At 45.0% G+C, this 16945-nt stretch overlaps 1 protein-coding gene across 3 annotated transcripts in view; it reads left to right on the top strand.

The window, feature by feature from the left end:
* The window catches only part of MAPKAPK5 (MAPK activated protein kinase 5), a 29736-nt gene extending 14232 nt beyond the window's left edge, over positions 1–15504 (top strand). For 2 of the 3 annotated variants that reach the window (XM_082230204.1, XM_082230203.1), the window contains exons 7-14: positions 477–572; positions 2506–2586; positions 4337–4524; positions 5390–5510; positions 7219–7349; positions 8614–8735; positions 14376–14480; positions 15284–15504. In XM_082230204.1, the coding sequence (XP_082086330.1) occupies positions 477–572; positions 2506–2586; positions 4337–4524; positions 5390–5510; positions 7219–7349; positions 8614–8735; positions 14376–14480; positions 15284–15378 (939 nt within the window). In that variant the 3' untranslated portion in view covers positions 15379–15504. The remainder of the gene's footprint in view (positions 1–476; positions 573–2505; positions 2587–4336; positions 4525–5389; positions 5511–7218; positions 7350–8613; positions 8736–14375; positions 14481–15283) is intronic. The other variant, XM_082230205.1, reaches the window with a different exon arrangement.
* Positions 15505–16945: the final 1441 nt, after the last annotated feature.

Here is a 16945-nt window from a genome sequence, read left to right as displayed (position 1 = left end):
GAGGGATCTGGCTTCTGGGATAGCCGCGCCAAGCCTCTTCAGGGCAACGGGATGACGGCTCCCCCTGCCCAAAGAGGCTGCGCGCGGCTAAGGCAGAAGCCAGGAGAGGCGCTTTGCTGAAGGGGCGCTGCGCAGAGAGGGAGAGCTGCGCAGTGCCATTCGCTCCATAAGACGCACTCACATTTCCCCTTACTTTTTAGGAGGAAAAAAGTGCGCCTTATGGAGTGAAAAATACGGTATTCTGTCCTCTCCCTTTCAGCCAGCAAACTCCTTGCCTCTTAGCTTCTTTCTCCCCACTCAGGATCACAGCCCTCAGCGCCCGTGTGATCCCTGATCCCTCACCCCCAGTTCTTACCTAATTTCTCTTGCAGAAGCCATGCTGTTTTGTCCACCTTCTGTTGCTGAGTGTGAAACGTGTGAGGGGTGAAATTGGGATTGAAACAGTCTCTCAGGTGTCCCTTGCTGCTTGCCTTTAGGATGCCCCAGTGAAGCTGTGTGACTTCGGATTTGCGAAGGTGGACCAGGGTGACCTGATGACACCGCAGTTCACTCCGTATTATGTAGCCCCTCAGGTAAAGGATGGATTCCACCAAGAGTGGTCCAGCTACACAGGGCTGCTTTTGATCTATAAAGCCTTACGTGGATCCTAGTACCACAAGGGCCCCTATATGAGCTAACCTGGACCTGTGATCATTATCTGAGACTCTCCTCTGTGTGTCCCCTCCACAGGAGGTCTGCAGGATAGCAACATGAGAACGGGCCTTTTCAGTCATGGCTCTCTCTCTCTCTCGTGGAATGCTTGCCCAAGAGAGGCTTGCCTTTAGGTACCAAGCAAAAACATTTCCACCAGGCCTTTGGTTTTTAATTATCTGTGGTCTCCATGAATGGGTGGGACGTTTTAATCCTGCTTTTAAAAATAAGGCTATCTTTTATATTTTTCCTTTGCTGGTGTTAATGTTTGTGTTTGCTTGTTTGCTTATTCTTAGAAGTTGCTTTGGGCTGCTATTGTAGAAAAGGTGACTAATAAGTTTAATAAATAATCATACTTGTAACATAATTCTTCCCAGTAAAGTCAGACCTTGGTTCCCAAGCACCTCCATTATTGTACATTTCGGCTCCCAAATGCCGAAAACCCAGAAGTATATGTTCTGGGTTTTTTTGATCCTGAACGTCCGATGTGGCTTCCACTTGAGTGCAAGAAGCTCTTGCAACCAATTGGAAGCCGTGTCTCAGTTGTCGAACGTTTTGGAAGACTTTTTGGAAGTTGAACGGTCTTCTGGAACGGATTACGTTCGACAACTGAGGTTTGACTCTACTCTGGCCTGAACTGAATGTCATCCCTTCCCAAATTTCTCTGATGCTTGTATGCTGTAATCAAACATGAGTATGCACAGAACAGAGTAAGCACCATAAGAATCTTGCAGAGGCAGTCCCTTGGGCCTAGTTGCTGAAAATGACCCCCCCCTCCCAATCTAAACCTCCCTATCTGGGCCACAGGACTCTTCCTATGCCACACAACTTCTCCATTGGCCATACCCATCACCGGCCCTGTTCCACACCCTCTCTGAGTGCTTTTGCCTGGCAGGAACATGCCCTTGAATAATGCCTCTTGCTTGCCTGGATGGAGGCCGAATTGGTGGGCGGGCGGGTGTCTATAAACTTATGACTTTTGCATGGCTGGTATGTAGCCTTTGCATTCTGAAAGGTTGTGCACCCATGCTCTAGAAGTCCCGTCAGGTAGTTCTCTGCCCAAGCCCAACAAGCCTGAATGGCACTTGGGCAATAGGGAGTGTTAGTGCAGGAGAACTTCCTGGCTGAGTGTCCTGACCAGAGTAGTTGCAATATGCAAAACATTGCATATGCAGCACACATGTTTTGTTCCTAGGCACTCTACAAGACCAGGTGTCAGTGTATAAATCTTAAGGCATTTGTTTTTAACTTTGGCAACCTGAGTTTTCGTCTCACATTAAAAAAATAAAAAATAAAATCTTGAGTTTTCTAGCTCCTGTGTTGGTAAAAATCTGAAAATATGTTAGTAGTGCTTGTTGAAATTTTGGAAGGAAGAGGGAGGCCAAACAGGGCTCCGAGGGAATGGGGTTTTGGTGTGTTATGTAACTCCTTTGCCATTATAACTAACGCAAGCAAAATAAATAAGCAGACATTTGCAAACTTTTTTTTTATACCGTTCATGGACTTCAGCTTTTATATGCCAGGACGACAACTTTATTTGTTCTGAAATCTTTGAGGGCAGCATTGCAATAACAGTTGACAGCTACTGACGTGAGAAGCTCGCTTTTAAAAATTCCTTGTGTAAGCAGCATCAGACGCATCTATGAGCCAGTGTAACCAGCTACCTTTGCTTCCTGCTCCCAGTCCTTGCATCAGGTGCTGAAGTCTGGTTATGGTCTATGTTTCTTGATCACAAAGGTGTGTCTTTGATGTTTCTCTCTCCTCTTTGCTGTGAATGTCTAAAGATTGCCCATGTTCCCCCTCCATCCCCCGCAGGTACTAGAGGCACAGAGAAGGCATCAGAAAGAGAAATCTGGTATCATTCCTACCTCGCCAACGCCCTACACTTACAATAAGGTATGCTTCTCAACCCAAGTGTCCTTGGCTGTGCTTCAGGAATACCCAGCAGCTGTCTTTCCATTTGCCTAATTTTTCATGGGGAATTTTATGCCCGGCACAGAAGATGTTGGCTGGTATGGAATTCTGCTGTGTTAAGCACCAATTTTTTGTGTTTTGTTGTTGTTGCTTTTTAAAACACGTGTTTTCCCCTCCAAGTTAGGGAAATGACTTTTTTTTAATAGATATTTTATTAAGTTTTCACAATAAAAGACAAAGAAAATACAAAATCACAAAAAAATACAATAAAAAAATACAAACATTAAACACTTCAAAAGAAAAAAGAGATAAAAACACATATAATAACAAAAAACAAAAAATCCCTCTTTCTTAATTTATCATCTTCAATTAGCTTATTTTCCGGACTTCCTCACGTCTCCCGTTCTTGTATCCCTTTTTAGGAATTAATTCAGCAAATTCATATCCTATTAATTTATCTGTTGTTAATCCAATCTTACATTTTACTTAGTTGCTAAAGCCCCTGTGATTCATTTCAATGTCCTTAACATTCATAAATTTTACAGTATTTCTGCAAATAAATTTTAAATTTCTTCCAATCTTCCTCCACCGTCTCCTCTCCCTGGTCTCGGATTCTGCCAGTCATTTCCTCCATCTCCATATAGTCCATTAGTTGCATCTGCCACAAGTTAGGGAAATGACTTAAACGTTGCAGACATCAGCTGCAGAAATCAGTTGAAATGATTTTAGAATGTTGTATTATTTTACTGTTGTTAGCCACTCTGAGCCCGACTTCGGCTGGGGAGGGCGGGATAGAAATAAAATTTTATTATTATTACTATAATTCTGTATAGGGCAGAGGGAGTGGAAATGTGTGTCTGCATGATTACATGCCCTGCTTTTGTGACCTCCAGTCAGTTTCCCAGAACTATGTACACCCTCGGTTATATTTCTCCTCCAAGCTCTTACAAGTGTGTATTAAAAACACTCTTCTGCCACCTGTTTGCATTGTATGAGAGACATTTGTGCAGAAAAAGAAAGGGGGGACTCTGTTGTACACATTGATTTGCCTAATGCAAGACTTGCATTTGACTTTTCCCCAGAGCAGAGTTTGCCTCTTTCTTCAGTGTGGAATATTTACACAGCCACATCTATTATCCGCATTAATCATATTTGAAAGTTGATTTTCTCACCCAAAGCAACTTGTGCTAAAATAAGTTAAGAACATCCGGTGCAAGTCTAAAAACACAGCTATACAGCTAAACAAATTGGGGCTTACTGATTGCACCCCACTAAAAGAGACCACAGTGCATCTCTTCAAATCAAGGGTAAAAGCCTGGGTAAAGAGAAAAGCCTTTGCCTGGTTTCCAAAAATAGATAAAGACTGTGCTAAGCAGTACTGGCTGAGGGAGCCAGTGTACAGCTTCCGGGTCATGTAGCCAGCATGACTAAGCTGCTTCTGGCGAACCAGAGCAGCACATGGAAATGCCATTTACCTTCCCACCAGAGTGGTACCTATTTATCTACTTGCACTTTGAGGTGCTTTCAAACTGCTAGGTTGGCAGGGGCTGGGACCGAGCAACGGGAGCTCACCCTGTCGCGGGGATTCGAACCACCAACCTTCTGATCGGCAAACCCTAGGCTCTGTGGTTCAGATGACAGCGCCACCCGCGGGGGTCCCTTATCCCTTCATCCCAACCCTCTCAAGTCATGCTCCATACAGAGTTAAGATTCCTTTTTATCCTTCTCCCAGAGCTGTGACTTATGGTCCCTGGGTGTCATCATTTACGTGATGCTGTGCGGCTACCCACCTTTCTACTCTAAGCACCACAGTCGGACAATTCCCAAGGACATGCGAAAGAAGATCATGACAGGGAGCTTTGAATTTCCAGAGGAGGAATGGAGCCAGATCTCTGAAATGGCAAAAGACATGGTGCGCAAGTAAGTCCCATCACCAGTGGGTTGTGCAAAACTCTCCCAGGTGGGTGAGTCATGCTGCCTGTAGTGCTTGTTTGGGGAGGGGGGTCACAGCTAATACAAGCAGGTGGAGGCTTCCATTCAAATAGTGGCTATTTCCCAGGCATAAATTGGTCTCTGCCACAAGTATCTTTTACCGTGTGGAAGGTGGGTATGGCTTGGCCGAAATGGTCTTGTGGGCCAAATGGGAAGGTCCTAACAAGGCCCACAGGAGAGGTTTTCTATCCTTTTCCTGAATAATCAGAATGCGCTCTAAAATATGCTGAACACTTTCCTGTGGTGGATTGTGAAGGACAGTATCAGTGTCTCGGCCACTCCTAGGGACTGATTATTTATTTATTTAAATATTTCTATACCGTTGAACCATGAAAATATATCGCAGCGGTTTAACAACAGCATGGAAACAATAAAATCATAAAAAGTTAAAAACAAAAGATGGTTCGCTATTACCTTCTTAATGAGAAGCCTCATAAACCCACACTCCCCTGCCTGGTGCCTTCCACGTTTTGTTGGACTACAGCTCCCGTCCCTGACCATTAGCTCTGCTGGCTGGGGTCGGTGGAAGTTAGAGACCAATACCATTTAACACACAGGGTACCAGGACGCAATGGATGTCGCCTCTCTGTAGGTGTTTGTCTCCTGAATTGACAACTTGAGGTCACTCTGTGAGGGAGGATGAAGATGGTAATCTGAGAAGAGGTGACTTTGAGCTGCTCAGGGTTTTATGAAGTCTAAAGACGCCCTTGGAAAGGTGGAACAGGATAGGAGTGCATCTTTTAAGGAAACGGGTGGGTTTGTGATTGATGTTTATAACTCCTTAAACTCCTAGGCTGCTGAAGGTGAAGCCAGAGGAAAGGTTGACAATAGAAGGTGTCCTGGACCATCCTTGGCTGAACTCCACGGAGGCTCTTGATAACATTTTGCCCTCTGCCCAGTTAATGATGGACAAGGTTGGTACTATTTTTGGCTTTCCTAAATAGATTGTTTTTAAGGGTCAAGGAACATTGGTCAGCAGAAAATTATCCCAGGCCCATCTACTTGTCTAGGCCAGTATCTGCAGTGGCTATATTCTCCCAAGCTTCTTGTGAGCAAGGATAAATACTTCTCCTCCTTCTTTCTTTTTAATAAAATAAATATTTTTGCCTTTATTAACATTACTAACAACCCAAAAGTGTGGTAGCAGGCTATTGCATCATACCACACACAAAGCAAACAAGCAGTAAATAGTAAGAGAAAGAAATAGGGACGCATCCATATAATTCAAAACATCCACATTTCCTGAGCTGGCATGGATGGTGAATGTTGAGCTTCTAAATCTGAAGCAAAGGAAATAAAACCACACCAGATGACGTAAAAGTGTTCTGGAACCCCCGGTTTACAGGTAGGTTTTTCATACATGACGTAACTTGTCCTCATGAACACTGGAGTGTTTGTCAGCTTGCGCCATTTGCTGTTGATTTTGGGGAGACCTGGCCCAAGAGGTGTCCTTCCTGTTGCTGTGTCAAGTTGCAGAGCAAAGATTCATAATCCTAGGCGACCCATGTGTGGTGCTGGGCAAGTTGTAAGAGCAGGAAATTCCAGAGCTGAGGGACATCCACTAAGGCAGGCTTCCTCAACCTCAGCCCTCCAGATGTTTTTGGCCTACAACTCCCATGATCCCTAGCTAGCAGAACCAGTGGTCAGGGATGATGGGAATTGTAGTCTCAGAACATCTGGAGGGCTGAGGTTGAGGAAGCCTGCACTAAGGTCACTTCTTTGAACACCCTTAGAGTCCTGACTAAGCACAGGACTCTCAAGAGGGGATGTCTTAAAAGCTGAGTTCGATTTTAGGAGAGGAGGCAATCCTCTTGTGTCTGCCGCCTCTCCCCCCCCCCCCATGGGCTTTGGATGTCAGAGCCAGGGCAGACACTGGAGCACCAATGGCAGTGTGGTTCTAATAACACATCCCTGTTCGAAGGCAGGTTGTCACATTCCCTTGAAGCTTCCAAAATGATGTTGTTTGACAGCTGACCATGCTGTTACGGAGCCCACTTCCAGGAGATCTGAAATTGTTCACCCAAGCGCTGTCTGTCTCTGCTGTTGATGGAAACCTTGCATGGCAAGTTCATGCCAAGAGCTTTCTAGTTAGAGGCTTTTGTAAATCGCTCCCTCTTGTCAAGAGGTAATCCAAATACAGTGGACGCTCAGGTTGTGAACGTGATCAATGCGGGATGCATGTTCGCAACCCACAGCATTCACAACCCGCAGTGGCACGTCTGCACACGTGCAGGTTGTGATTCAGTGCTTATGCGCAAAGCGCGATTTAGCGCTTCTGTGCATGCACGATCTCCATAACCCGGAAGTAACCCGTTCTGGTACTTCCAGGTTTCGGCACATCCGTAACCCGAAAAAACCGCAACCTGAAGTGTCTGTAACCCGAGGTATGACTGTACTAGGCTGCTGAGTGATCATTCTGAGCCAACCTTATTTTGGGGTCCGCATCCCTTGGGGTGGCTTGCATCTCTCTGTGGCCTTCAGGAAGCAGGTGCTGACTCAGGCTTAGCACTCCTCTTGCGGTTGGTTTCTGTTATCACTTCTGTGCGTTAATTCATAACCTGACTTGTGACTTCTTTGCCTCCCTCTTCTCTCTTGCCCCCCGCCCCGCCCTGATTGTACCAGGCAATGGTTGCTGGGATTCAGCAGGCACACGCAGAGCAGCTGGCCAACATGAGGATCCAGGATCTCAAAGTCAGCCTCAAGCCCCTGCATTCTGTCAACAACCCTATCCTGCGCAAGAGGAAGCTGCTGGGGTAAATATCCCAAAGCAAAAAGGCTACAGGAGGGGGCAGTTCAAGGACAGGGGAAGGAAGAGCTGAAAAGAGCAAAATGCTTATTAGGGAAGAATAGTGAGAGAAGCCTTGCAGAGTGGGGATGGGAACTTGTGGCGTTCCGGACATGGTTGGACTCCAGCTGCCATCAGACCCAGCCAGCATGGACAGCAGTCAGGCATGAGTGGGAATTGCAGCCCAATACCTGGGTGGCCACAGGCTCCAAATCCCAGGCCCCCCAATAAAAAATCTGCTAAAGCCAGAAACTTGTCCCTGGGAAGGAGCTGGCCTGTGTGGCCTGTTTGAAACACACAGCAGGCACCGGTCTTGGAGGTCTTCTTTAGGGAAGCTTTTAATGTTTGATGTATTACAGTATTTTAATATTTTTTTTGGAAGCCACCCAGAGTGGCTGGGGAAGCCCAGCCAGATGGGCAGGGTATAAATAATAAATCTATTATTATTATTATTATTATTATTATTATTATTATTATTATTAATTTATTATAGTATTCCGCTTCCTCCAGAGCAGGGATGGGGAGCCTGCAGCTCTCCAGATGTTTTGGGGCTCCTGGCCACATTGGTCCCAGCCACAGTTCCCCCACTGCTATAGCCGAGGAGCTGGGGACCTGCCCAAAAGCTGACAATGGGGGCTAGGGAAGTCATGGGCATTGGGGGTTGGGATGGTGTCTTGCTCTTGAGGGTGGCTCCCTACTGGAAGGAGGTAGGGTTGCTCTGAGGCTCTTCTTCCAGCCCAACAAGACAGTGAAAGGGATGAACAGCAAAGGGAAGAGGAGAGTTTTTTTAAAAAAAAGAAAGGAAAATTGTTTTTCCTTCAGCGTTTTCATCATAATCTGCAGTAATGGATTCTGCTGCTGTTGGGAGAATTTCTTTACAGCCACTAAATATGTGCTTGGCAGGAAGGGAAATTGTTTTTCCTTCAACGTTTTCATCATCATCTGCAGTAATGGATGCATGATGCTGTTGGGAGAATTTCTTCATAGCCACTAAATATGTGCTTGGCAGGGAGCTGGAGTGGTGGGGAATCCCAGAAGATGGAATAAGTATAGAAGGAGGGAACAAGCTCAAAGGCAAGGAATCTCCATCTTGGTCGATCCCTTACCTCCGGCACAAGTTTCTTCATGGGCGGCTAACGTCTCTCTTAGGCAAAAGAAGAACCCAGAACTCCCACCTGATATTAGCTGAAGGATGCTTGGGGCACTCAGATTTCTCCCCTGTCTCATTACAGAACGAAACCGAAGGACAGCGTGTATATCCATGATCCTGAGAACAGTAGCGAAGACTCCAATGTCGCCCTGGAAAAGCTCCGTGACGTGATTGCCCAGTGCATCCTGCCACAGGCTGGTAAAGGTCGCAGATTTTAAGACAAGCTGTGTTTGTGGGAGAGGGAGTTGGTGGGAGGGCCGCAGGTTGCCTGTGCTTTTGAACCCTTTTTACAACAGCCACAGTTTGCACGTCACACTGGTTTACAACAGCATGGAAGCATAACGGTACACGCAGGTCCCACTTACTGAAAACAGTGCATTCCCTGGAAATCATTGGTTAGGCAAGCGTTTGCCTAATGAGTCCATGATTTCCATTACGATACGATACGATACGATACGATACAATACAATAATCTTTATTGTCATTGTCCCATACAGAACAACGGAATTGAAAAATCTACATAAGACATTCAAAACCCAACAAGGCTGCTATCCCAGCTATCCCAACCTGGTTAGGCCCCTAAAAACTTATGATACCCCATTTTAAAATACAATATACTCCCATAGAGACTCCTTACACTGCGTTTAAAACCAAAATCGCATTTGGGTAGAAACTGTTTCTCAGGCAGCTAGTCCTAGTCTTTGTAACCCTGTACCTTCTTCCAGAAGGCAGAAGCTGAAAGAGATCATTTACGGGGTGCGTACTATCCTGCGCTATCTCTGCAGCTTTCTTATGGGACCTGGAAGCATAGATTTGATCCAAGGTGGGAAGAGTGCACCCAGTTATTCTCTCCGCAGTCTTTACAACCCTGGACATCATTGTTTTTCCCCTGACCGTGCAGCTCCCAAACCACACACACAGACCATAAGTTAATACACTCTCCACAGTACAATGGTAAAATGCCATCAACAGGTCCTTTGAGAGATTTCCATTGTTTCCTATGGGAACATTTCTCTTTTTTTTAAGCGTTTATTAATTTTCCAATAAAAACATCCAATTAACATATCAAATCAAATCCAATAAAAAATAAAAAACTAAAATAAAAAGGTCCAATTGTCTTCCAAATTGTAATAATTTTGTTTTGACTTCCCATGGTCTGAATTTCGAAGCGCATTCAACATCATAGTCCTGCCTCTCATCATCCTCAATGTTATTCATAATTCCATGTCCGATTTTTCCCTTCCACATTCTGACTCTGGTTCTACGATCCTCATTCATGTCAGAAAGCAGATACTTTTTTTCTATGGAGTGCAGATTTGTCCGTATGTAATACTCCAACTGTTTTTTCATCGCGCCGCTTCATTTAATTGCATCCAATTTCAAAGTTCTGTCAGCTCTTTGAAAGTTGTTATTTTGTCAGCTCCCAGATCGTTAATCTTTCCCGTCCAGGTGTTATCAAAGAAACAGAGAAATTTCTTTCTGTAACCTCCTTGTTGATTTATCTTATACAGACTGTTTGCAATGTAGCCATATATCAGACAGTTAGCAATTGGCCTTTGGAATCCTCCCAGTCCCCCCTCCGGGCCCTAGAGGGGGCTGCCAGACATCCATTTAGCCCTCTCACTCGCTCGTAATCAAAAAAACCATCTTTTTGCAAACAGTTGTGTATGTAATATTGTTTTCCAGTCTTTATAACCAACCATCCGTTGGCTCCTGTTTCTCTTAATCAGGGAAAGTATTTCAGATCTTCAGTAACGACGTAGTGGGTAGAAGCCATTTTGTCCTCCTTTGTTTTCGTCTTTAACAGACATTTCCGGTCTTACAGTGGTGCCTCGCAAGACGAAATTGATCCGTTCCGCGAGTCTCTTCGTCTAGCGGTTTTCGTCTTGCGAAGCGACCCGATTAGCGGATTAGCGCTATTAGCGGTTTAGTGGCTATTAAAGGCTTAGCGGCTATTAAAGGATTAGCGGATTAGCGGCTAAAAGGCTATTAGCGGCTCAGCGGCTTAGAAAAAGGGGGGGGGAGCGAAAAAAAATCGGAACACTTGCAAGACGTTTTCGTCTTGCAAAGCAAGCCCATAGGGAAAATCGTCTTGCGAAGCAGCTCAAAAACGGAAAACCCTTTCGTCTAGCGGGTTTTCCGTCTTGCGAGGCATTCGTCTTGCGGGGCACCACTGTATATATGAAAGTCCATCTGAACTCACTTTTGAAGAGCAATATAAGTTCTTAATGAGGCTTGGCATGCATTATGGATTGTTGATGTTAAGGATAAAAGAATGTTTTTTACATACCAAGCCCCTCCACATTCCAAACGTCATGATGAGGATCTCTTTGAAGTTTGATCTTTTGCACCAGAGACTGTACATACTGCAGGTTTTTTCCAGCTTCTTCAATTCAGAGCGTGTCTGTTTGTTTTCCAAATCTTTATATTTTCCCAAACAGATGCGTCCGGCTATGGGGTGGCGTCGCAGGAGTGTCAGCCGTCCCTAGCTCCGTGACCCAGTGCCCCTGCCGTCTGCCACATTGGCAATCTGGGGCAGACCGCGGGTCGTTGAGACAGTTCTCCCCTGCCCTGGGGAGGCTGCCAGGGCTAATTACCCCCATATCAGCCCTGAATTATTGGAATGGTTGAGGTCCGATTGTGTGGGATCAGCCATTTTTCACCGCCGGAAAATGTTCCTATGGGAACATTTCTAATCCATGATCTCTCCCCCCCCTTCTCACCATGGTTTCTTCCTAAAATGGCTGCAGCCAACCAGCAAGAAAGAGAGACAAAGGAAAAACAGATTTGTCTTATCTCTCCTGCTCCCGGATTTGTTTGATCTCGCTCTCTGCTCCCTCTCTCTGTGGTTTCTGCACCAAAATAGGTGCCTTTGATCAGCAAACGACAAACAAGTACAGAAGTGGGCAAGCTGTGGCTGTTTGAATATCTGAATCGGCCATGTGTGTAACAAGATTTGGGCATCATTCTTTGTGTTCGGATAAGCGAATATGAGGATAACAAACGGGCGGATAGCGGGACCTACGTGTATAATATCTCACAACACAGCCAGAGTAACAGTGCGGCAGAACATTTACTGGAACAAGCTAACAAAAACAGGAAAATTTAAAATGTCTGTGTGAGGAATAACACTGAAGTTACCAGGTGGGCTTCCTTCAAAACAACATTTCATAACTGGGGCACCACAACTGAAAACTTCCACCCCCTGTTGATTGTATTGTCTTTATCTAGAAATGGAGCTCTCATTACTGAGTGTTCACACATTAAAATTTTCTCTTTGTTTGATGTGTGTATCTGCTGTAAGGACAGCTGTGTCTGGCCCAGTGACCTTACCAAAGGCCTAGACTGGCCCTATAGCCTGAACTATCCCTCTGTCTCCCTCTACTGGCCACTTACCATTTCGCCACCACTGACATGCAATTAATACTGGTTTCTAGACTTTCCCAGCATTCTGCTCTGGGAGTGGAACTGAAAAATAATGCATATTTTACGTCCCACTTTTTTGTCTTCAAAAACAAAAAGGCAGCTAACAAAAAAAAAATTAGAAAGCCATTAAAGCAAGTTAATGTAGCAAGACCTCCGGGTATAGGGTGGTATAGAAATTCAATGAATAATGATAATAAAATACTACTTTTACATGCGGTGAGATATGCTTGCCTTGGAATCCACCCAGAGCAGAACACGGGTAGTTAAACATATATTTAATTCAGGAGCCTAACAGTCAGAACAAGCAGCCTTTATATCTTGCGCTAACGTTGTAGTTCTAGTTTTCTGATCTAGCATAACTTAAGTTCCATAATGGCTATTATAATATACCCCTCATCTCATTTTTCTCTATGTGTGTCCTTCACAGCCACTCTCTCCTCCCTCACTGTCATTTCCCCAACAGACAGACTTATCTGCCAGCCTCAGTCCCCGCAAGGCTCCATTCCATTCCCCTCCTGTCAGATCATTTCCTCACTTGCTCTTCTGTCACATCAGCTCTTAGCCACGTGTTGGAAGGCTGCCCCCAACAGGACCAGGCAGGCCTTGTCCTAGGAGCATTGCATGACAGGTGCAGTGATTGAAAAGGCCACACGGCCTGGTGCTTCCAGGTCACCCTGAAAAACCAAGGGCACCTTTCTTTATGGTTCTTGTCCTCCTGCCTGCACATCCTTATAAAATCTTGATGAAGCATCTGAGGCTAGGCTGCTGCCTTTCTGAGTGGAGGCCCTCGTTCTTTGGAATTCGCCTTGGGGATGCCAGGCCAAGCTCCTTCACTCCCGGCATTTAGGCACCTTGTCAAAATGCACATCTTGGGCATCTTCTTTACTAGTTCTGATCTGATTTTAACTGTTGTTCTGTTGCTGATTTAGTATTTTTAGCTGCAGGTCGTAAGCTGGTTAAATAAAAATGGGCTCTTCTTCCACCACCTCCCTTTCACTTATTCCCACAGTAAAACTGGTGCTGAAAGGAAGAATAGCTGTAACTTGTGTCCCACTCCTGCCTTTTCACTCCATGTTGAGCAGCTGGGGAGGTGAGCAAGCACTGCAAAGGGATGGGAAAGAGCAGAAAACAAACCGGGGAATCAAAAAAAGAGCTGTAAAACTCCATACAGAAAAGAAAAGTCAGCTCCAGGAACGGGCAAGTTCCTAGTGTGTTTCTGCTTTATCTTTACAAACGGGCAAGTGCAGCTCAGCCTGGTTAAGTTTACTACAGCAATAATAATAATAATAATAATAATAATAATAATAATAATAATAATAATAGTAGTAGTAGTAATAATAACAACCATATTTTTCGCCCTATAGGACGCACTTTTCCCCCTCCAAAAATGAAGGGGAAATGTGTGTGCGTCCTATGGGGCGAATGCAGGCTTTCGCTGAAGCCTGGAGAGCGAGAGGGGTCGGTGCGCACTCTCCAGGCTTCAGGAAGCTATCCCCCCAGCTCAGCAAGCTCCGGGAGCGATGGCAAGGTTGCGCAACCTCGCCTTCGCTCCCAGACCCCCAGCCCTGAGGCTAAAAATGAAGCCAGGACTTGGCTTCTTTGCTCTTTGGGGCTTGGGCAGGGGGGAATAATTTTTTCCCCTTTATTTGCCTCCCCCCAAAATAAGTGTGTCCTATGGGCCGGTACATATTTACACTCTGCCTTGCTCCCAAGTTGGGACTCAATGCGGCTCACATCATTATAAAATACAAAGTAATAAAAGCAAACTAGTTCAAAACAATGATTGAAATATATCTAAACCCATTTAAAAACCAACCATTAAAGTACAATTTGTCCTCCCAGTGGCCCAGTGGCCAGCATCGTCTTGGTTTCCAAAGGCCTGTCTGAATAAGAAGGTCTTAGCCCTGCTGGCAGAAGGATAACCAAGATGGAGCAAATCTAACCTCCCTTGACTTTGTTGGATTAATTGTACCTCTCAGGTAGCTTCACTGGATTACGTTTATGAAGGAGCAAATAGGAGAACTTTCCCTTGACAGGCACTCACTCAAACATGGACTTGGAACTTAACAAGTTTTGGATTGTGGCTTTTCTGGATGGCAAGGGCCCTCTCCAATGCAAACAACCAATGCACCCCCCAGTATTCCCTCTCCTGAATGCCTCTTGTGTGATTTCAGTTAAGATGGGGCAAAGTTGTGGGACCTCTGCAGACATCAGAGTTACAAGATCTGTGGCATTGTTCGTTCCCCCGCCCATTGAAGGACCCCCCCCCCGCACTTTTATTTTGGGGCTGAACCGCAGAACATTTGATGCATCTGCACTGCTGTGGGGTGGGGGTACAGTTGCCCTTCTCCTCCGTCTGTGCAGCCTGGCATGGGCTGTGAGGGACCCTCCTGTGACGCTTTTCCCATTCTGAAACAGGTGAGAACGAAGACGAGAAGCTGAACGAGGTGATGCTGGAAGCCTGGAAATATAACAGGGAGTGTAAATTGTTGCGAGACACGCTGCAGACCTTCAGCTGGAACGGTAAATATTTCTTGGCATTAAAAAAGAGTGGGGAGCCCAGCCTCAAGAGGCCTTAAGCACAGCTGAGCATCCCTTCTGCCCCACCCTCTGGTTTCCCCGGCCTTGATATCACCTCCACTCGACAGAATCTGTCTCATGGAGTTGTGAAAATAAAGAGGGACGTTCCGTGTATGCACTCTTGAGCTCCTTGGAGGTCAGTCAGGACCCAAATGTGATAACAAGAGTCATGTGAAGCTGCAGCTCTCTGATCATGCTCAGTGATGGCTCTGTTATCGCCGTACTGAACTGTTTGCAAAAAAACACTTGCCAGCTTTTGTTAACTTCAGGAACTGTTGCAAAGGCTGAAAAGGGCCCTCCAAGTTCTGCTTAGGACCAAGAGACACCTCCACTGACTTGATTCTTTGCTGGCCTATGGTTGCATACACACATAATGCTAATCCATGGTTTCTTTTAACCATTTGCTCAGTAAACCACAAGTTGCCCTTCATATAGGCAAAGAAATCGTAGCTGCTTAGCCGCTGCTGTTGCCTTGTGCTTTTGTAGCTTGGTATCTGGAGTGGAGTGGCTAAGCAAACCATGGTCAACCAGGGCTGTTCAGTTCAGACACAGTGCCAAACCATAGTTAAAACCAGCCACAGTTTGTAAGCCAGCAAAAAATCATTGCTTCACATTTTGGTTTGTTGCCAGGAGGCAAGCCACGGTTTCATGTCATATTTGAACTAAGCCAATGAATTCCATTTGATAGTGTCTTTTTCCCCATTTCACCAGTTTGGGACTAACCAAGGTCATGTCTTCTATTTTAGGCAGAGGATTCACAGACAAAGTGGACCGACTAAAACTTGCAGAAATTGTGAAACAAGTTATTGAAGAACAGACAAACTCCCATGACTCTCAGTAGCTGGAGCAGCCTCTTCTTAACAAAGCAAAAACACCCCTCCTTTTTTTTAACCATTTGAGATTTCTCCTTTAAAATGTAAAAAAGTATTTTTATGTAAATTAATAAATCACAATTATTTCATTTAAATTTTCATGCAGCTTGAGAAATGCTGTATAGATGTAGATAACGAGAATCATTGGTACTGTAATATTTTTTTAAAAGCTCAGTTCCTCAGAATATATATATATATATATATATATATATATATATATATATATAATATAATATAATTTTTATGTACCGTTTTAACACATGACTGTTAGACGGGGCAAATTATGATTGTCTTCTTTTCAATAACCAGATGCTGTCTTCTCTCCCTCCAGCTGCCTGTATCAAATAGTTAACAGCCTGTATCACTTAGCCTTGTTCTACTTCTGCCCTTTGCATTCAGCTCAGTAAATTACTTGAACTTAGCACTGAAGGATACGAACAGCATGATTGTCCTTTGTAACTTTTCTTCCAAGGCAGCTGCTTTGATGGCAGAAGAGCTGGCTGTGGAGGGTGACCCAAAGAGCCTCTAGCAGAGGCAGCCTGCCTGCTCCTGGGTCTCTTGAGTTTCATGCCGCCCCTCTGCCCCACCCACCCCACTTCTGAAGCTGAAAAAGGACAGAAACCGGCCCTCTAAGCTGGATAGGTTGGTTTTCTTCCTTTCCTTTTTTCAAACAAATTCATTTAACAAAGATCTGTACATATTTCTAGTTTTTTATCTTACGACACGTTTGCGTTTTACGACTTGACGGATGACGGTTTTATAGAATTATTTTGGTACAATCCCTTGTGCCGTTTAGTCTGTAAAGTGCCGCTTCAAGGCTTCTTAGGAGCTGTTGACTTTTCACGTGGCTACTTTTTCATTGCTCACTTACTTCTGGGGTTGTTTACACTTGGTTTCCTGAGCCATATTGCCTCATCAGTTGCTATGCTCCATTTTTTGTCCTTTTACCGCTGTTTAGCTCATTGCTCACTAGCTGCCTCTGCTGTAATTTTGTGTAAGTCAGGACTGGAACCCTTGCCTAACAAGGATGCTGTCTCAATGTGTAACAGCCTTTTTCTTAGTTCTTTCCAACAATTCCCAGTGGAAAGTATTAAACTGATTGGTAAATTTTCAGGTGGGTGCCCTATGTTTTTTGGTTTCAGTCTTCGGCGCTGACAGCTGTGCGGTCAGGCTGGGAGGAAGGTGCGTCAACAGGCCACCCTCAATGCTTGTTCACAGGTAATAAATTGGGGCAAGGCGTAAGTACAGAACCATGATCTGACTTGGGCACTAAGAGCACGCACTAGGAAACTATTGGAGAAGCCCTTCTCTGGACATGCCCACAAGCCAAATGTCAAGAGAAGATGAGCCTTCTTCTCACAGCAGGATTATATTCACTGAGGCTGTGCAGAGCGAGGTTCATAGAATTAGAATTGGCCCAAAGGGTTGTCTATTCCAACCTCCTGCGATGCAGATGGAGGCTTCTACTTACAAGAGCAATGCTGAAGTGGAAAGCAGCTCTTGGATGCTCTTCAAAAGTTCCAGGTGAGGTGAATC

This window comes from Podarcis vaucheri (assembly GCF_965113315.1).
Source record: "Podarcis vaucheri genome assembly, chromosome: 7".
NCBI lineage: Eukaryota > Metazoa > Chordata > Lepidosauria > Squamata > Lacertidae > Podarcis > Podarcis vaucheri.
This window is presented reverse-complemented; position numbering and strand designations above follow the sequence as displayed.